The sequence below is a fragment of the Bidens hawaiensis genome, unplaced genomic scaffold, assembly GCF_021521415.1.
Source record: "Bidens hawaiensis isolate Kalapana, Puna unplaced genomic scaffold, B.hawaiensis_p1.1 tig00076482_1, whole genome shotgun sequence".
In the NCBI taxonomy this organism is placed as follows: Eukaryota; Viridiplantae; Streptophyta; class Magnoliopsida; order Asterales; family Asteraceae; genus Bidens; species Bidens hawaiensis.
The window spans coordinates 4,258-26,540 of NW_027503191.1; the positions used below are offsets into that span (position 1 = coordinate 4,258).

Genomic DNA, 22,283 nt, shown 5'->3' on the forward strand with positions numbered 1-22,283 from the left:
ACCCAATCTAGAAATGAAGTATTTCGATATCTCACTTTAACTACTTACGCTCGACGCTCGTGATCATTATCATTGTGTTTTTTAAAAATATGTTAAAAAATTAGGATCATGATTGGCCTGACATTTATTCGAAACAAAGTGTACCATAAACTAGTGGACAAAACTCTCTTTCTATTGTTTATAGATAAGAATCGGTCAAACATAATAATTAAGAACTATGGTAATTCATAATTGAAAACCTATTGATGCATAACTAGAGGGTGCACCGAGTTCGCTAGTTAGAACGTAACATGTTACCCGATTATCTTATGTATTAATGTAATATTAAGAGAATATAAAAGGTCAATTATGTAAATAACAATAAATTATATATAATTATTTTTTGGAAAAACGACAAAAATGTTCATTTTTGACCATGGTAATCTCAAACATGTCCATACATATCCTACCGGTTTCATTATGTCCCGTTCAAAACCAACAGGACCACCTTTGTTTCTAGCCCAATGATCTATCGACACTTGTCAAGAAGGTTTTTCGTTGGCGCCTTGTATTCTGACCTGCCCAACAAAAATGTTTCAGGCGGCGCCTGGTTTTTTCAAGAGTGTCGGTGATTTTTCTAGGCGGCAACTACATTAATCTAGGTGTCGCATGGTATTTTTTTTAACTTGATTTTTTTATTAAGGTTACTATTTAATAAGGTCCTTCGAGAAACCGGATTGTTTAACGGGTTTAAGACGACTACCTAGTAGCGATACATACAGTGACTTCAAATGCCTTGATAAATTTTGTGCTCTTTTATGTCCATTCGTCCCTGGACAAGCCTATACATTTGACATTTAAATATCAAAATATAAAATAAAAATAAAAAATATTCAAATTTTTTTGGCGTCGTAGAGTTACTATGCACGACCCGCTGAATTCTTTTTAGAAACGTAGCAGTATCGGGAGCAAGAGACCCAAATGTATCAAAGCAAAAGGAATGAAGGCGTGTTGATTCTCCACACACGCCTTCTCGTGCTTAGCAATTTTTCCTGCTTCTGCCTTTAACACGGCCTGCCTAGCAACAAACCCGGTGTCCCTAAGCCCGGCAAGAGAATGAAGTATTAAAATAGATCCCCCCCCCCCCCCGTTTCCTGAAGTTCGTTGGTGCATGAAATTTAAAGTTGGTTCAAGGCCTACCGAAACTGTCGGTATCAACTGATTCCAATTCCCCAGAGAAAACGAAACTGAACCAGCTCCACTGCGATAAAAAATCCGAAACTGATTCCTGAAAGAACCCAATCCGTTCACCTCTAGCGCGGGGTGTAATACTAGTTTATAAAGGTTTTTCTGATAAATACCAAAGACAATAGCAATAATTAACATAAATATCGTAACCAAACCCAATACAAAAGCCCAACACAGAAGCCCACCATACCCATTATCAACTAGAAACCGATCACTACTCAGTCAAAAAACCACACCTACCCAGAGGCCAGAACTAGAGGTGTAAGAAACCGGTTTAAAGCCCAAACCGAACCGCTTTGGTCAACAACTGGTCAAAACCGGTTTAACTCAAACCGGTTCGGTTTATAAACCGGTTTAGAAGCAAGATAGGCCGGCCTGGTCACACAGCTTCGGTTCGGTTTATAAACGGGTTTAACCAGTTTCAACCCGGATTTCTCAAACCGGTTCGGTTTTAAAACCGATTTGATAGATTTTAAGGGGAACCGGTCCTGAAACTTACGGTTTGGTTTGGGTTGGTTTGGAAACCGGTTTGGGTGAAACCGGTTTTAAAACCCAAACCGGTTCGGTTTGATTTGTCTAAAACCGGTTCCAAACCGGTTTTTTTTGTACACCTCTACCCATAACCAGCTCCATCTCCACTTGGTTCTTGACTTGACTTGACCAAAACCAGAACCATAATCGATTCTTAAAAAATACCCAATTTGCGCACCTCTGGTGATGAACAAATCGGTTAGCCGGTTTATTTTTTGAGAGAATTAACCGGTTAGGCCGGTTTTTCAGGCCGGGTAGTAACTATTGACTGTTTAGACTGGACCGGTTAAGCGATTAATAACCGGAAAAAACCCGATTTTTAATAACATAATAATTAAAAAAATCGGCTAACCGGTTCGGTTGACCGGTTTATAACCGGTTTTGAAATCAATAATATAAACCGGTTACTTAACGGCGGTTGGATCAGTTAGTAACCGGTTAACATTAGACCGGTTAATAACCGGTTAGGAAATCGGGTATAAACCGATTCAGCGCTGGTCATAATACTAGTTTATAAAGATTTTTTTATTAAATATTATAACCCACTTTATACCCATTTATATTCACCAAAAAGAATATAAATAAATAATGAACCTAAATATCTTAACCAAGCCCAATAAAAAAGCCCATTAAGAAGTAGAAAAATCTGGAAGGGTTTAAGATCAAAGTAGTCAGTCAGCTGCTGCTGCTGTATCTATCTATCAGATCACTTCTCTTCTAGGGTTTTCTTTACTTTACTTTACATCTTTCATCTTTCCTACACAAACAAACATGAGGTAATAATCTTTATTATTATTATTTTGCAGCCTTCAGTTTAATTATTCTTTGATCTTCTGTCACACTTTTGATTATTATCTGTTTGTTATATAGCTGTATATAGTATTATTGGTTTTTATAGCATTTGTGTTGTGGGTTGTTTCAGATTTTGAGGGTTGGATTAGACATGTATGACTTGTTTGAATTTTTTTTTGTTTTTTTTTAATTATGTTTTTGATTTTTTAGTGTAGATTTTTAGTAGCAGTATATTGTTCTAAAAGGTTTTGAGCTTGATTGTTTTTTATAGCATTTGTGTTGTGGGTTGTTTGAGCGTTTGAGGGTTGAATTAGACATGTCTGACTTGTTTGTTTTTTTTTTAATTATGTTTTAGGATTTTTTTGATGTAGATTTATTTTAGCAGTATTATATGTTTGTTATATAGCTGTATATAGTATTATTGTTCTAAAAAGTTTTGAGCTTGATTGGTTTATTAGCACTTGTGTTGTGGGTTGTTTCAGATTTTGAGGGGTGGATTAGACATAAGTGACTTGTTTATTTATTTTTTTTAATTATGTTTTTGGATTTTTTTAATGTAGAATTAAAATTAGCGGTATTGACTGTTTGTTATAGCTGTATTTTGCATTATTGTTCTAAAAAGTTTTGAGCTTGATTGGTTTTTAGCATTTGTGTTGTGGGTTGTTTGAGATTTTGAGGGATGAACTAGACATGTATGACTTGTTTATTTTTCATGTTTTTAATTATGTTTTTCTGTTTTTTTTAATGCAAAATTTTTTAAGCAGTAAGGAATTGAACCCGGATAGTTAGTTTCTTTAGATAATTTGTTATAGGCTATATATTGTACTACTATTATTATTATTAATATTAATATTATTATTATTATTATTCTAAAAAGTTAGTGCTTGATTGGTTCATTTAGCATTTGTGTGGAGGGTTGTTTTAAGATTTTGAGGGATTAATTAGACATAATCTAATTTTTTTTAATTATGTTTTGGGATTTTTTTAAACTGCTAATTAATCATTAACATTACTGAAAAGTACTCCTTTTGATTATGAGCTATTAATTTTAGCTGTGTATCATCTTATATATTTAAAAAGTTTTGACCTTGAATGGCTTATTAGCATTTGTGTTGTGGGTCGTTTGAGTTTTTTTCAGGGATGAATTAGACATGTGTGATTTGTTTAATTTTCACTATTTTTTTATAAGTATGTTTTGGCCTTTTCAAGGTTTGATTTTGGTTATTTTTAAAAAATATAATCTTCATTCACCTTTTTTTTATTCTTGTCGGTGTTTCATGTCAGAATTAATAGTTGTAATCTGGTTAGATTGGAAAATTTGTGTTATAGATAGCGTGTTGGTTGGATATTTTAAATAATCTTTGTTATCGTACTCTGTAGTCGCCACCCCGAGGTTAAGTGGGCCCAGAGGGAGGACAAAGTGTTTATCACAGTGGTATTGGCCGATACAAAAGACGCAAAAGTCAATCTTGCCCCTGAAGGTGTTTTTACATTCTCTGCTAAAGCTGGTCAGCATGAGTATGACCTTAAGCTCGAGCTTTTTGACAAAGTTAACGTAGAGGTAAGCAGTAATCTTACCATTACGCCCTTCTTGTTTGTCTGTTATTTTGCTACTTTGTGTATATAATGTTGAATATTTTTGTTTGTTTGTTATGTGTAGGAAAGCAAAATAAATATTGGCGAGAGGAGTATTTTTTGTATTTTGGAGAAAGCAGAGCCGAAATGGTGGAATAAACTTTTGTCTGGAGACGCTAAAACCCCACATTACGTGAAAGTTGATTGGGACAAATGGGCTGATGAGGATGACGAAGCTGGTATGCCATGACATCTTTTTAACTTATCATTGATTTGTTTCACCATTGCTGACTGTGCGAGTTGGTTAAGAGGCCAATATGGACAGTTTTTTATATTAGTATACACACATATACGTATATGTATAGTGTTTGGATCAAATACAAATGAAACTTAACATGCGAAGTGAAGAGAAAATAACGCGGTTTGTATTTTGTTGTGGCATAATTACTCTATTCAGAGCAATTGCAATTTTGCTACCACACGTTTTTTTCTTTTTTCACTTCACACAGTTTGCACGTTAAAACTAGTGTTGAGCGTGGTGCGGTTTTGGGCTAAAACCAAACCAAAAACCGTTTTTTCAGTTTCAGTTTAGTTTCGTTTTTTTTGGATTTTGTCACTTGAGCTTGAAAATTTTAGTCGCAAAAAAAAAGTTGGCCGAAAACAATGAATTTAGTTATAAATGATTTTGTTAATTATTAACTAATTGACTATTATACATTTTGCCAAAAATATTTTAGTTACATATTTATGAAATTTTTATAATTTACATATCTAAAGAAATAAAATAAATAAAATCTAGAAATTTGGTTCGGTTTCTATTACATGCAAAACCAATACCGAACCGTAAGTTCAGTTTTTACAAAAACATACAACCAAACGTCGGTTTTTGTTTCGGTTCGGTTTATTCGATTTCTTACACACCCCTAGTTAAAACTTATTTGTACTTCATCCCACCCCTATATGTGTGTATGTGCGCGCATTGTTTTTTTTCTAATAAAATTTTAAAGTTATATTATTTTGAATCCAACTTTGAATGTTTGCTAATATAATTAATTTTTTGCTTTCGTGTTTCAGGCCCTGCAGATCTTGACATGGGGGGAATGGATTTCTCTGTAAGAAATTTCCAACTTAAAATTTGATAAACATTTTTCTTGATTATTTAATAAGTTTTCATATTTATTCACATAAATTCATTTCTATTGTAGTTTCTTCTATAAAATAAACTTGATATATATTTATATTTTTTACCTAATTTTTTAACCTAAATCAATCAATCAATCAATCAATCATACCCAGTAAAATCCCACCGACAGCAGAGCTATAGGTAGGGTCTGGGGAGGGTGGGATGTAGGCACACCGTACCTCTATCCAAAGGAATAAAGAGGTGGCTTCCAGAGAGACCCTCGGCTCTAAGAACATGTGTATGAAGCAAAAAAAAAAAAAAGGAAATCAAAGTTTAACAGTTATATAAAAAACTACTACTAATTATAATAATATTAATAAAAAGGTCACAGTTTAACCGCAATATAAAAGCTAATAATAATAATAATAAAATATGTAAGGGAAATACCATTATGGTATGTGACCTAAATATGTTAAGTCTAAGCCCTAAGGTATTCAATTCTCTCTAAAAATCCTTAACTTTAATTCTACTTCTCCACGAATTCCTATCCTCAACCATGTCCTCGGAGAGGTTTAGGTCTATCAAATCATGCCTAATCCTCTCATCCCAAGTCAATTTCGGTCGTCCTCTACCCCTCCTCCCCTCTATAGTAATGTTTTCTACGGATCTAACAGGATTCGTCGTCTGTCTTCTCTTTACATGTCCAAACCATCTCAATCTCCACTCTCTTATCTTGTCTGCTATGTTCGCCACCCCTAATCTCTCGCGAAGCACAACGTTTCTTATTCTGTCTAGCCTTGTGTGCCCACACATCCAACGTAGCATTCTCATTTCTGCTACCTCCATCTTCCGCACTTGTGCCTTCTTGATGGCCCAACAATCTGTTCCATATAGCATTGCAGGTCTAACTGCCACCCTATAGAATTTAATGTTTTATTTTTGAACTACTAGTTTTATAAGATTTTATTTAAATAATTTAAATATAGTGTATTTAAATAATTTCTTTATTTTTGCACAGAAATTTGGTGACATGGGCATGGGCGGCATGGGTGGCATGGGGATGCCCGGTATGGGCGGCATGGGTATGCCTGGAATGGGCGGTATGAGCGGCATGCCAGACATGGGTGACTTTATGGGCGGTGATGATGAAGATTCCGATGAAGGTAACTTATTATAAGTTTATAAACTTTAATCATGTTAACTTGTGACATATTATTATTATTATTATTATTATTATTATTATTAATTTAAACCAATATGATGTAGGTGAAGAAGCAGAGTCGAAGGGTGCAACTGGCAAAGAGGGAGAAGAGAAAAGCGAAGGCGCAGAAACCGCCTCAGCAGCAGCTGAGGCTACCAGCACATAGATTGTTTAGTCAACATGAATGGTGGTAGGGTTTTTTATTTGAGTTTGGATTATTTGACTTTGGATGTTGACTGAATGAAACTTATGGTTTGCTTTGTTTCTACTTGTTAAGAGTGAAACTGTCCATTTTCAATATCGACGTTTGAGTGCTGTAATTCTCATAGAAGTTTTATTGCATTATTCGACGCCATTGTTTTCATAGATCTTTTGTGCCCGTTCGCTTGATGTTTTGTTAAATAGTTGAACACGAACGTGACGTGACGTGGAATGTTTGTTTCTTTTATGTGTGCTTATTTGGTTATATATGTGAACATATACATTTACATACTCCTGTTTGTTAAGTTCATTTACAACTTGAGTTTCCATCAAACGGGTAATCAGACCTAGGAACAAACCTTATTGTTAATACTCGGTTTGGGTCATAGACGGGTCTCTCAGGTGCTAGTATTGGAACTAGGGATAAGCAAATTCGGTACTGGTACCAATTGGTAGTTTGGTACCTGTACCTAAAACAATACCGATCTGTTACCGTCGGTAACCGAATCGGTACCAAAGTTGAGTTTCGGGATCAGTATGCCGTATCGTCCCGGTACCGGTATTTCCTGAATTTTTACTTTCAATACTGGTATCGTCCGGTTACCGTATCGGTACCGAACCGAAAATTCCGGTATCGGTACCAAGAATTTGTGATTTTCGGGATCAGTATCTTCGGTAGTGGTGCTGGTCCGGCATCGAGCTCATCCCTAATTGGAACCGATATGACCGATATGAGCACTTTTTAGGCAATATTGCACACCCAGACCCGAACTTTTGGTATTTTTGTAGGACATGGGAATGGACCTTACTGTATTCTAAGCGAATATAGTCGGTTCATGTTTGGCGCGTCTCATGTGTTTGACAAGTGAGACCTACTTCACTCTGTATGGGTTGGTTTTGGTCTAAAACCATAACCATAACATAACTGAGATGTCGGTTAATGAATAACTGGTAACGGTCAGTTACGCCGTTTTAGTTAATTAATTTTAAAGGTTATATAGCGGGTCGATTAATCGTGTATTTGGACCTAACCAAAAATAACTCAAAGCAATATAACATGGCATATGATTTGGGCATAACCTTTTCTTTAATCATGTAATAAATTGTTATAACACATTTTCATATATCAGTATCTACTATATTGTTTATACTACATAGCATTTTAAGTGAATACATATAATCTATAATAAATAATAACAAAATAGGTTTAGGTGGGTATGGAAACGTTGTTAACTATAACCGACCCACTATTATTGGTTATGAAAAATCATTAAATTGACCCCATTAATTTTGTTACGGTTCGGTTTCTTCAGTTAATTTGTTTATGAATCGGTTAATCTGGTTTTTGCACACCCCTAGTATTGTGTTTGGAGTTTGATTAACCAAGGTTTTTAATGAACACTTCAACGTTTTCTAACCGAGTTCATAAATCTGTCGCTCGATAAACGATTGATTCAACCTATTTATTGCCCGATTCATTGTATAAGTTTATATAATGTATGAATCAATCACAAATGGTTTCGTGGTGTAGTTGGTTATCACGTCAGTCTAACACACTGAAGGTCTCCGGTTCGAACCCGGGCGAAGCCATTATATATTTTTTTTAACAGTTTACTAGATTTTTAATGTTGGAAAACACCACCAGATAACATTTTAATTTGACACATATTTCAACATTAACATAACAAAAATGAAAAGAACCAAAAGTAAGTAAATAATAATAACAGTAGTAACAAAAACTATCCGTAGCGAATTTTAAGTCTTCAAAGACTCATACACAATTACAAATTACGTCAAACAAAAAACTCGATGGACAGCGAGAATTAAGGAGCTTCACTTATACAACTTCATGTCTGCTTCTTAAGAGATATTGTCCACAATAGATCAGAATCAGATTTAACGGTTACCGTTTCACCTTTAACAAGGTTTGAAGTACTTACTAAACCGCCGAATCTCATTTCCGTATTATCTGCAAACATGAAAATTGTTAATGTCATGTTTGAAAATCCTATGAAATATACATTTCCTTTGCATGGTCAAAATTACCATTTTGCCCTTACAAATACTTGAATGGATATATGAAACTAATTTCAAAATAACATTAAATTGAAATATTTTATACCAAAATTTAGAAGTAATAATTTGTGAAATATTTTATACTAATTTCAAACTAATTACCATTTTAACCCCTTACCGAACCCGCCAGACCCACCCATTATTTCACATACTAATAATTTGTGATGCACAGCAAGCACTTACCGAGATCCCATTGCAGCCCGGTAGTTGTAGAGCTTCCGCAAGGTGTACCAATGGGAATAAGACCACAATGTGGGCCCTCAACCGAAGACAACACATTAATCTCATGATATCGGGTACTAGGAAGAAGTTGTATAAGACAATCATCCGACAAAAGCACGATCCGTGTTGTTGAAAACCAACACAACGTGTTAATATTTCCCATTTCGTGATCAAACCGACCACCAAGTGCTCCAGCAACAAGTATGCAAAGCTGCATTAACACAACAAAACATATATATTAATATTAATATCACAACTTTGTAAACTAACAAGTATCCAATCTGATAAATTATTACTATATACTCCCTCCGTCCCATTAAAAGTGTCAATATTTCTATTTTTATTTGTCCCATTACAAATGTCTCACTTTCAAAATTTATTAGCCAATTTCCAATTTTACCCTTAAACACACACAACTAGTATTAATAAACAATATTGATGGCCCCAATTTCCAAGGGCATTATTGTCATTTGGTAAGCAAAAAAAGTAACCATTCAATCTACCTAAAACTTTGTGTTTTTCAAACAATGACACTTTTAATGGGACGAAGGGAGTAATAAATTTGACTTACATTTGCTTTTTCGTCATCGGACATGATATCGAGTACATATGCTATGCATTTATGCAAATCTGTTGTGTCTTGATCATCAGAATTATCCACAATCTTTGTTCCCTGCATAACTTGTTTACTTTATCTTAGTAAATATATATATTTTTTTATTCAAAGTTGCTATAATATTTATAACTTTATACAAATATTATTATTGGCAGCTTACAAAATTTTTGTAGAAATTTAGAACATCTGGTCTGATTGAATCCATGTCTCCTTTAATTACATCTGGCTTATACCTATAGCATATATATATATATATGTGTGTGTTCAAATTAAAATTCAACAATTATTTCCTTTTTATTAACATAAAAATCTCTAATGTCATTACAAGCACTATGTAGAGGTGTAAATGAGCCAAGCTGCTTAAAGCTACTAGTGGCTGACTTGCTAAAGCTATCAACTCGAGCTTAAACGAGGTCAAGCCTGAACAATAGCCTGAGTTGAAGCTCGTTTAATAAATGAACTCGAGCCCGATGTATCTATAAGTTTTATCAACCAAAGATGATTATCATTGAATAATTGAACGTGTACTTATACAAGAGAAGATCCAGGAATAGTGGATCATATAACAACTAACAGAGACCTATTCTAATTATTTGAAATACAAAAACATGTGATAAATGTGTATACAAGTAAATGGAGGGAAAACCCACATAACCCTTAGACCGGGTTATGTGTTAATACGCCCCCGCAAGATGGACGATCTTGGGATGAGACCAATCTTGGATAGTAGCATGTGATATCGTTGTTTGAGCAGCGGCTTGGTTAAGGCATCTGCTAGTTGGTCGTCACCCTTAATGTGAGTGACACGGATGGATTTATCTTGAACCTTTTCACGGACGAAATAGAAGTCAAGAGCAAGATGTTTCATTATGGAGTGAAAACCCGGGTTTGCCGAGTAATGGGTAGCACTTAAATTATCACAATATATAGTGGGTGTTACCTTTGATGTGTAACCAAGTTCAGACAGTAAGGACATTATCCATTGAACTTCGGTTGTGGTGGACGCCACAGCTCGGAATTCAGCTTCGGTAGAAGATCGAGCCAAGGTCGGTTGGCGTTTTGAACTCCAAGCTATCGGATTGGAACCGAGGTAGACAATATAACCCGTGGTACTTCGATATGTCTGTTTATCGCCAGCCCAATCAGCATCAGTAAACGCATGTAGATGTAATGGTGAGTTGTGTCGTATGAGTATACCGTGATGAAGTGTACCATGTAAATACCTTAGTAATCTCTTGAGGGTAGACCAATGAATGTCAGTGGGTCGGTGCATGAATTGTGAAAGTTTATTCACAGCAAAAGCTACATCGGGACGAGTTAACGATAAGTACTGCAAGGCTCCTACAAATAAGCGATGATTATGTAATGGGGAGCCATCATCTGGGGTGAGATGAATCGAAGTGGTCATAGGAGTGGAAGTCGGTTTGCAATCACTCATGTTTGCCTTGGTGAGTATTTACTTTGGGAAAGGAATAATCCATTAAGATGAAATGAGAGAAGAGTTTGGTCAGGTAATAATGATATCATCAACGTAAACAAGGACATAAATGGGAGAAGATGGAGATCGAAGAACAAAGAGAGAAGGATCGGATATTGTTGGTTTGAATTTAGCCGACTATAGGTATGATTTTAGTTCATCATACCAAGCACGGGACTGAAAGTTTCAACGTAATCAAGACCCGGACGTTGATGAAAACCTTTGGCAACAAGTCTTGCTTTTAGGCGATCAACCGACCCGTCAGGTTTGAATTTGGTTCTGTAGACCCAGCGACATCCAACAAGCTTAGGAGCTGTGTCGGCTGGTACAAGTGACCAAGTTTGATTGCGAAGAAGGGCGTCATATTCGTCTTGCATGGCATTGCGCCATTGAGGTTGTGTGATGGTGGTCGGTTGAGGGATTGCATGATAAAGAACAAAATCATTATTATGGTACTTTGGGTTGTCTAGATTGTTTAGGTGAGGAATGATTGTTTTCTGTAGATGAAGAAGTGGAAGTGGTATTAAGTGAGGTAGGGCTGAATTGTTTGAAGTGGGAGATGTGGTAGGCTGTGTTTGGGTGACAGGTTGAGGTAAGGGAATTAAGTTAAGGTGAAGCCATGTATCGGCTAGGGGAGGTGGTGGTGGTGGTGGTGTAATAGTACTAGTTAGGTAGGTATAAGGTAATATTGTTTCAACAAAATGAATATTTTGTTAGTGAGTGGATCTAACAGATGGTAAGCACTTTGGGGGGGAAGAATAACTTATAAAGATGCAAGGCTTGGACCGGGAGTCAAGTTTATGTTTAGAGTAAGGACGGAGCCAAGGATATGCTAGGCAACCAAAGCTCCTCAACTTTTCATAATTAGGAGATGTATTAAAAAGACGAAAGTATGGAGTCATTTTGAAGGGTGGTAGTAGGAAGGCGGTTAATTAGGTAGGTGGCAGTTGTGAAGGCAAAAGGCCAAAATTTTAAAGGCATGTGTGCATGAGAGAGGAGACTGAGGCCAATTTCAACGATATGTCGATGACGACGTTCGGCATAATCATTGTGTTCGGGTGTGTGAGGTGGAGATGTGAGATGTGTTATGCCACAAGAGGCTAGATGAGAGACAAGTTTAACGTATTCACCACCATTATCAGAGAATAATTGTTTAATTTTGGTTTGAAAATAATTTTCAACAAGACGTTGGAATCTAGTGAAAATTGTGAGAGAATCGGATTTATGTTTTAAGGGATAAATCCATATGTATTTAGTGAAATGGTCTACAAAAATTATGTAGTATTTAAAACCATCAAAAGAAGTAATAGGAGAGGACCGGACATCAGAAAAGAGTAATTGTAAAGGTGAACTAGATTTAAGAGAAGAAGCATGAAAGGGAAGCTTATGACTTTTATTAATGCAACAAGAGTTACAATTATCATTAAAACACTTAATACTAGGAACAATGGAAGCTAAATATTTTAAAACTTGAGAATGTGGATGTCCAAGGCGGTGATGCCAAAATGTAGACTTATTGGAATGCATGTGGAAAGCAAACGGTGGTGATGAAGAACGAAGTTCAAAAATTGACGTGGTAGACTGTTGAGGAGTGGGTAATAGACCAGGAGGAGAGGCTGCTGATTGACGGTTGTTCCAGGCTTTATGAGAGAAGCGGAAGGCGGTGACAGGCCGATGAAGGCTAGTAGTAGGGGGGTTTTGCTGGAGTAGAGATAATTCATGATTGATGAGTTTTTCATGGAAAGAGATGGGTGTGTCCTTTGCATCAATAACAGGTTTGTAGGAGGTGGCATCCAAACCTGTTAAGATAGCATCAGTGATGTCTTTGGTATCTAGTTGTTTGCCCAAAATGGCGAGTTCATCAACAATGGTTTTTACGGACTGCATATAATCTGTAATGGATTGGTCATGGACTTTAGTAAGTTGTTTCAAACGGTGCTGGAGCTGTTTTATGTGACCACGAGAGGGATTGGCGTAGGTGTTTGAAAGTATTTTCCAGGCTTCAAGAGATGAGGGTGCATTGGTAATCAATGGGACAATAGATGGTGATAGACTTCCAACGAATAAAAGGCGGTCTTGACGAAACCAGGCAGCATAATCAGCATGAGGAGTAGAGACACCAGTAGCATTAATCGATGGTGGTGGTGCAGGATAGGTACCATCAATATATTTGAAGAGGTCCAGCCCTTGTACAAGTGCTTCAATTTGAGTTTTCCATGGGTAAATATTGGCGATGCCAGGGGAAGAAAAGAGTAGTTGATATGGCTGATACCATATAAGTTTTATCAACCAAAGATGATTATCATTGAATAATTGAACGTGTACTTATACAAGAGAAGATCCAGGAATAGTGGATCACATAACAACTAACTGAGACCTATTCTAATTATTTGAAATACAAAAACAAATACAACATGTGATAAATGTGTATAGAAGTAAATGGAGGGAAAACCCACATAACCCTTAGACCGGGTTATGTGTTAATAGTATCGACCTTAAATAACCTTAACAAGCCTAGTGTTTATGTATTTATTTATAATAATTTTTGATGTTATATAAATCCCTTTTATTTTTACTCAAAAAATATATTACATAATAAATATTATAAAATAACAAAAAATAGATATTATGTTAAAAATATTTGAGAGAATAATTACATATTAAGGAAATAAAATGATTAAAAACTAATATAAATAAAAAGAACTGAGCCCGAACCAAGATTTCACACATGAACCAAAATTCTAACTTCAGATATAGAGCTAAAAAGTCAAAACATGCCGAGTTCAATATTTGAATATAGAACCATAAACGACTAAACGAGTGGAGCTTAAGCTTAAGCTGGCTCTAAATCAGCTAAACTCGACTCGTCTCGTCTCATTTACGCCTCCAAAATAAACTAGGAAAAATTACATTCCAAAAATATACATGAATCAATAAAAGCCATATAATTATTACTTCATATAGAAAAACATGTAGGCAAGTTTAAAAGGTGAAAGTGACTGATAGTGATTGCTCATTACTGTTTCACCTTTTTGCAAAAACCAAAATTAAACAACTTCATAGTTTTAACACTTTGTGAGACATTATATCAAACACTTAGCATGCATTCAGTAATAACCTTTCACGAATAATTGAGACATCTTGTTCATGAGGTAACAGCTCCGGCATGTTATCGAATACGCGATTCGCTCCGCCATCCGCACACACACGAACCTTTGCTGTTATATATACAAAAGCAACAACGATAAAAAAAATATCAAAATATAGCGTTTGAATCAGATACAAATTAAATTAACGTGCTAACTGTGCAAATCAAGTAGTGTAATTATTAATTATATATACATTATAGTATAATTATAGTATAGTGTAATTACATAATTAAACTAATTGTATATATAATTGCACTGCTTGATTCGCACAGTTAACACGTTTTTTTAGTCTGTACGTTAACTTTCCTCCTAAAATATATTACATTATCAACGCACAACTTATTGGAACTTATAGTGAATAAGCAAATCCAGATCATGTCTAGATCAGTGTAAATGTTCTCCGATGATGAAGAATAAAAAAACCACACCTCGTCCTCTTTGTCTCCTTGAAGACATTATGTTAATACCGCGTGGTGTGGTGTGGTTTATTTCTTCTTCATCATCGGAGAGCATTTACACGGATCAAGACGTGATCCGGATGTGTTGTTATACAACAAAAACATCAATGATAAATAAAATATATCTATATTATATATTTATATTCCATTATCAACATACGACTTCATGTCTAGATCAGTGTAAATTTTCTCCGATGAAGAAGAAATCAACCACATCTCGTCCTCTTTGTCTCTCTTTGAAGACATTACATAATATATTGATATTATGTAATGTCTTCAAAGAGAGACAAAGAGGACGAGATGTGGTTGATTTCTTCTTCATTGTCTGAGAGCATTTACACTGATAAAGACATGATCCGGATTTGCTGTTATACAACAACGATAAAAAATAAATATCTATAATATATTCCATTAGCAACACAACTAATGAAACTTATAGTGAACAAGCAAATCCGGATCACGTCTAGATCAATGTAAATGTTATCCGATGATGAAGAAGAAATCAACCACACCTCGTCCTCTTCTTTGTCTCCTTGAAGACATTACATACTGTAATGTAATACTTCTACGTATCAGTATTAGTATGTAATGTCTTCAAGGAGACAGAGTGGAGGACGAGGTGTGGTTGATTTCATCTTCATCATCGGAGAACATTTACACTGATCAAGACGTGATCCGGAATTGCTTCTTAGTTAAACTCACCGTGCTCCCAGAGTAACGGTGTAAACCGAGGAAGAGGTTGATTGAGAACAATAAGCGCGTGCGTTGTCCTAATAGAGCTATCGGTTATCTTCGGCCGCGGCAATAAAAAAGTTGAACAATGCGTCATAGGAATCATATCTGCCATTGATTTCGAATTCACTGAATCACATAAAGAAGAAGATAAGATGTGAATGAATTGTTTGTTTATTGACAACAGAATTTAAATATGTATTTGTGTTCCCAAGATTTTTTGTTGATCGTTGGGTTGGTAGTTGGCTATACATTTACATCCAAAACCAACTCATGAATAACTAACTGAAAAAAATATATTATTATTTTAAAACTTGTACGAAAATAAATGAATTCTGAGGTCATGAAACAGTATACTGTACAGCTGTCATTTTTACCCGAACCTGAACCCGACCAATCTGGACCTTAAATGGGTCAAAACCCGAACTAGCATGGCCAACCCGAATTTTAAATGGATCGGTTACCGAGTCACTTTTTTCCAGCGAAAACTTGAAAGTTGCAAGTTTAGGTTAAGTTTCTGAAGAGCACGTTTAGTTAAACTGGACGTGGACGAGCAAACTAAATGGATACACGGATTGAGCTTTTAAACCCGTTTTCTTTTCTTTTCTTTTTTTTCGATTTTCTTATAATGTGTCCTATGTTAACTTTAATGTTTTTAAAATAAGTTAGCATAGTACATATTTAATTGTTTAAAAAAATTTAAATAATATAAATTTAGAACCTCGTGTTTTAGTTAATACGTAAAAAAGGTTTAAAAGCTTCATGTCAGTTTTTCACTTTTTTTGTCAACCACTAGAACACGTGTTGTGTTATGGTTCTTGTGTGTATGTGTGAAACTTTCGGGTTCTTGTAAATTTTCGGGTTATTGCTAGGTTTAACTCGCAAGCATGCGAGCACGACATATAAATCCGTACTATAACAGCATAGCACCATAATCTTTTTAAAATCTCGAATTTTGCCACATTACTCAGGTTTCTACATCATTCATCAAGCCCCATGTATAGTCAAAACTAAATGAATAAAAATCAAGTTTCTCAAATAAATTAAGGAAAATCCTAATTAAAACGAAATAGTGAGGATCAAGATTCTCTTTAACGTAAATTTCATCGCTAATTACTTGTAAAATTAGCTAATAGCCACCGTAGCAGTGACGAATCTAGGAATTTTCGTCAAAGGAGACAAAATATATGTCAAATATAGGTCTGGTGAAAATAGGTCAGGTTAAGAAAACAACGTATTGTAGTACAATAACATAGAACCATTGTTGATTGCAAATACCATGAGAAAAAATAGGAGCATTACCTCTTCTTCTTTAACAATAGTAACACTAGATATAAAACAACTCTGAATGAACCTATGCATCACATAAATTAACCACATAAGCATATCTTAAATATTTAATATGGAACTCAACAAAAGCATAAAACTACATATTAATAATGCATACCTAAAGCACTCCCAAAATGAATCTATACATACAACTTGAAGAATTAAAATCAATGGCTTTTAGAAGACAAGTCCATTGTGAAGAAAGAATAATATAACTCACAAATAAATACTCTATAAGAGGAAAAATAATGGAACATAAGTCAAATTAAATGATAGTATTTTCACTTTTTTCATGTGGCTAGAAATCAAACAGGAGGCAATGGAGTGAATTATTTGAAATTAAATTAGAGAAAGTAAAAGCTGTAAAACTCATTATTTAAAGCAGGTGGGCATTTGGAAGGTAACATATATTAGGTATCAATCTGTTTTTCTGTAACATGTGAAGAGCATTGTGTTATTTGTGTGTGGGGGCATTCTTTCTATCTATTAAAAATTTTAAGATTTTTTTACGCTGATTTATTGGTTCATGTAAAATAATGCGAGCTAGCATTTTACATAAATAAGTATTTTTACCCGTGCATTGCGACATTGCGAGTTAAATGCATCACATGTTTGAAAGCTACCATGTGTTGTGTAAATGCGACAGGAAGTTTATTAGTGTCTAAAGGGGGGCCCACCCTTCTTGATCATTGGCTGGAAGTTTGGTTGACCAAAGTCAAACCCCCATCCGCGCTTTCCACAAACGCCCAAACACCCAAGACACATTGCCCTCCAAAGGCATTCAATGCGCGCCCCGGGACGGTGTTCCACGCTATGGGTTTTTTCTCCTCTCCATGGCGCCCCACTATACTTGGTATAGAAAAGCTAAAGAAATAGGTTTTGCTATCTTCAACATATATCTATGAGTTAAATTAAAACTTGTAGATGTAGTCACAACATTTAAAACCTTTATTAATCTATATGGTCGCTCTATTCACATATTTAACATTTTGGGTCTTTTAAACTGGAATCGTTTTATGTTTCAACACAAATAACAGCAGGGGAACTGCTAAGACACAACTTAGCACTGAAAACTCGAATTACTCAATCCAGCTGAGTAGTACGGGCTTCCATTGCTCAAATGCAAACTGAGCAGTGAAACTTCAGTTACCACTAAAGCATTTTCTTGACCGTATAAGATAAATTATATAAATAAAAGAAAATTAATTTTAGTACAATGTCACAAACATGTGAATTGCACAAAGTCAAACTTAGAGTGTCCTCTTTTGTGTACCACTACAGTGAAAGGGGTGTTTCATGTTTGTAATGATATTTGTTGTATTTCATTTACTCCATATTTTTTTTAAATATTGTAAATGTCGATATTTGTATACCCATTTGTAGCCCAATGTTAGGAGCTAGGAAGGCCTGAGTTATTCAGTGGAGACATGAGTTTGATCCACAGTTATGTCACTTTGGATGAATATTGGCAATAAAAGATTTGAGTTATCTGGCCTTTCGAGAATGTTAGTTCGGATCTCGAGTCCACCGGATTTTCGTCTCATTGTTTGTTAAGTCAGAGAGTTTTGATCTTGTGACGACAACTGCCAAGTGGCCAGAGTGAGACAACGGAACTCTCAAATTAGAGAGTGGATGACCTAAACACGAAAAAGTAAGTCAATGTGAATGTTAATGTCGATATATGTATGGTTTTGATTGTTGAAAACAATACTAAAAGAGAGACAATATGTGTCTAGATAGGCCCCATTTAGTGGAACTGACTTATATGCTTTGAGTGGTTGTACCTTCAGGTGGTGATTAAAATTTGAAAATTAAATGGTTTCAGCTCTTTTTTTTAACATTTTTTATTTTTCGTTCATCTGTTTCTAATTATGGGTTTTGTTATTCCTACATTACCCTCAAACTCGTACCCTCTTTTCAAACTCATACGGCCGTTTGAAAAGTAAGGGTGCCATAATTTAACATTTTGCCTTTTAAAGGGTTGTTTGAAAAGCAAGAGACTATAATTTGACATCTTAGCCTTCAAACGACTGCTTAACTCTATATATTTTAGAATAACTTTGAGACATTTTATATTCTTTAAACATTTCTAAGTCACATATATCTTTTAACATTTACACACCATATATCTCGGAACATTTCAAGTTATATTAATATTTTTAGCCATATATGTAATTCTGAATATTTATGGGAAGCGTGTGTAATTCTGAATACTATGAGTTATTTATGTAATTGTATTTGTATCAACATCTTGATGCTATTCATCCGACATTTTATTGGATCTGTTAATTTTTGTTTATAACCTCGATTTTATATAATTGTTTCATATCAATTGCATTTGCCATTCGTAAGTCGTATACATATTCCGTTCAGACATTCGTTATGATCCGCTTGTCTCTCTTATGTTCATCATGATTCTAACTATATTATGTTGTGAGAACAATAGCAAAGGATAGTGAAAACTATAAAGTGAGAATAATTTTAGTTTAATTCACCTCAACTTAAGCTTTAGTTTAAATTCTTATTCACCAATGATTCATTATCGTTAAAGATTTATAAAATTAAATTTGTCAATTATTAATAAATAAAACAAAATAATAATCTGAATGGTAATAAATTACATCTCTTGTAATATGATACTATTTTCAAGTGGTTGAGGGTTCAAGTTTCGTTGTAAAATAAACTAGATATATATGTGGATTTTTGTTAAGAAAATAAAAATGCATCTCTTGTTTCTCCTACTGCGGGCCTGCGGCTAGAGGTGTACAAATCGGGGGGGGGGGGGGGGGGGGGGTATGGAACCGGGTTCGGGTATGACCGGGTAGTGGTAATAATCGGGTCGGGTTCGGATCAGGTATTGTCTCTAAACACCATACTCTATTCATCGGGTTCGGGTCGGGTATAGAACCGGGTATTGAAAAAACCCTATTTACGATTTTTTTTCCGGGTATAGATTGGATTTTTTAAAAGTTTGCACTTTTAGGGGTATTTTTCGGGTATTTTTAAGGTATTTTTCGGGTATACATCAGGTATTTGAAATACCAGGTTTCGGGTATTGGAAAAACCCGGTTCCGGGCATGGAACCAGTTTGGGTTTCGGGTATTACCGGGTACAAATCGGGTCTGGTTCGGGTTCGGGTTTTAGTGCCAAAATGCATAACCTATCTGTACCCTACGAGTAGGGTCGGGTACAAGTTTGGGTATTAAAAACCCGGGTATTAAAAAAACCGGTTTCGGGTTTTATTTCGGGTCCGGTTTCTGGTTGGGGTCTTTTTTTTTTCACCTCTACGGCTCTACCTGCGGCTACATAAATTAAAGTTGTAACTTATGGCCCGAATACCACTTATACTTATGGGCCTAACAACCAAAGTTAGATCACCACAAGTCTTCTACTTTGGACTCAGTAGTCAGTGGATTAGGCATAGCTTTTGCACACCACTTGGGCTTGATTTACAATCAAAGTACAACTTCATCTCAAGTATCCTTAATTAATGCATATTTCCGCTTTCCTTTTTATTCCGCTTTCTACTTTTTTTAAATAAAGATTATATCATTTAGAGTTTTTTTTTTTTAAGAACGATGACTTTTTTGTATTTAGGTTACCGCAACCTCCGAATTTGGAGAGCCCCGATGCCTTAATCTGGCCAGACTATGTTGTCGTAACCGGGCTCACGCTGGCTTCAGAGTTTGCTTAGGCGTTCTCCGAGGAAACCATATCGTTAACTGCCACTTGACAGTCGTTGTGTCACAACAAAAGCAGGATTCTCTAGCGTAACACACGGTGGGACGAAAACACGGGTGAACTCCATAAGAGCAGGTCAATTCAAAGCTTTAACTTGACCTGAGTGCTATATACTTTTTAAATGACGTGTTTAAAAGTATTATATTAATACATTACACGTATGCATTTTAGAGTTTGATGCACACGCATTACATATACAATGATGCGTCTGACTCATTATATAAGTACACTAAATTTTTTAAATTTGATTGACATTGTTATGAATTTTTATACAGACTATGATTCATTGCTGTGGCAAGTGTGATTCCCTTATTCATAAACGTATAATGGTGCGTATAATCTATTAAAATGGTGCATCCAACTTCGTAAGTATTGAAGGAGAAGATGTATCATGTATGAACACCGATAATTATAGAAAGTACAAATACACTTTTAGCCCTTTTTCAAATCTATTACAATACAAATAAAATGACACGTCTCTTCCGTCATTTTATATATTTAATTATTTTATAACAAATGGACGCTATCATTACATTTGTATGTTGATGGATATGGCGTGTATAGTTATAATACCGTAAATACTTTTCGCACTGAAAAATATGTGTGACGCTTATGTCCGGATGCCTACATATCTTTTGTAATCAAAACTCATTTAATTTATAAATTTTATACATGTGTAACAAAAAGAACTTGTAAAATAAAATCAAATTAGCTATCAAGGAATAATATAAGTATAAATCACTCATAAAGGAAAATAAACTTACAAATTATAAAGCCATTAAAAAAATTAATATCTTAAATTTTTACAAATAATTATAATTATATAAATATAGAATATTGAGGATAAGGGGTAGTTAAATTAGAACCAAGCATTTGTAGATATGAGGGTTTTGAAAGCAATACAAGGAAAACCCAATCTTAAACAATATCTTTTTTTGTCATACGAAACAAACTTTTGTTCTGACTTTAGGCTATTATTTTTTATTTTGATTTTAGTTAAGTCATCTTCACTTAATTTAATTTAAATTAATTCATGACTCATGAGAATTGTACATAATTTATACATAGTAAATTACATATTTATAATTTACCATCTAAATTTAACCTATTTCAACCATGCTACAAATACTTAAAATGATATAGACAGTATGCTAGCCCCAACTCACTCGCTAGTATTTCTTATTTTACCCCTTCACTAATAAATCGAGTTACTCTTCGATTTCCACTATTTGTTGCCATTGTTTCCAATACTCGAACCCACCCTGGGCGGGGTGTAGAGCTACTCACTTACTCGCAAGTGTGGCGAGTTGGGTCATGGCTGCCCCGTCCACCATATTAGCAAAACCCAACGCCCTCTCCCGCCAACGAGCTACACCTTCCACCATCGTAACCTCGATTCTTAAATTTATTTTTCAATGTTTAATACGTAAACACTTTCTATATTCTTAATGTTGGTCTATAATCTATACTAGTTAGGCGTACCTATGATGTAGATGATGAAACCTAACTTCATATACAATAACTATATGGATTTGAAAAGGCTCTTTTATATTTAGATTTGTTAAAAAAATATATACATATATCACTTAGATATTGTATCAAATGTCATACACATGTTATATACGAAGATATGTATGTACTCTTGCAACTTGCAAGTATGTATAGAACAATATATATAACACGCACCATAAGTTCTAAATTTGATACATGTGTTTTTATGCATTATAACTATGTCTTATTATTATTATTATTGTTGTTATTATTATTATTATTATTATTATTATTATTATTATTATTATTATTATTATTATTATTACTTGCCGTCTCACATTT

At 34.8% G+C, this 22,283-nt stretch overlaps 2 protein-coding genes and 1 non-coding gene across 3 annotated transcripts; 2 read left to right on the forward strand and 1 right to left on the reverse strand.

The window, feature by feature from the left end:
- The first annotated feature begins 2,384 nt into the window (after window positions 1-2,384).
- On the forward strand, window positions 2,385-6,772 carry LOC143606670 (uncharacterized protein OsI_027940-like). Its single transcript, XM_077082359.1, has 6 exons — window positions 2,385-2,534; window positions 3,931-4,111; window positions 4,211-4,364; window positions 5,200-5,237; window positions 6,267-6,411; window positions 6,515-6,772. Exons 1-6 carry the CDS (start codon window positions 2,530-2,532, stop codon window positions 6,613-6,615), a joined length of 624 nt encoding a protein of 207 aa, XP_076938474.1. The 5' UTR covers window positions 2,385-2,529; the 3' UTR covers window positions 6,616-6,772.
- A 1,394-nt stretch (window positions 6,773-8,166) lies between these two features.
- Window positions 8,167-8,240, forward strand: TRNAV-AAC (transfer RNA valine (anticodon AAC)). The gene has a single exon. It is a non-coding gene; the product is annotated as a tRNA-Val (tRNA).
- A 217-nt stretch (window positions 8,241-8,457) lies between these two features.
- LOC143606671 (thiamine pyrophosphokinase 1-like) lies at window positions 8,458-15,503 on the reverse strand. Its single transcript, XM_077082360.1, has 6 exons — window positions 15,351-15,503; window positions 14,160-14,259; window positions 9,725-9,797; window positions 9,520-9,621; window positions 8,910-9,159; window positions 8,458-8,619 (listed from the first exon to the last, which is right to left on the reverse strand). Exons 1-6 carry the CDS (start codon window positions 15,493-15,495, stop codon window positions 8,498-8,500), a joined length of 792 nt encoding a protein of 263 aa, XP_076938475.1. The 5' UTR covers window positions 15,496-15,503; the 3' UTR covers window positions 8,458-8,497.
- Between the last annotated feature and the right edge of the window lie 6,780 nt (window positions 15,504-22,283).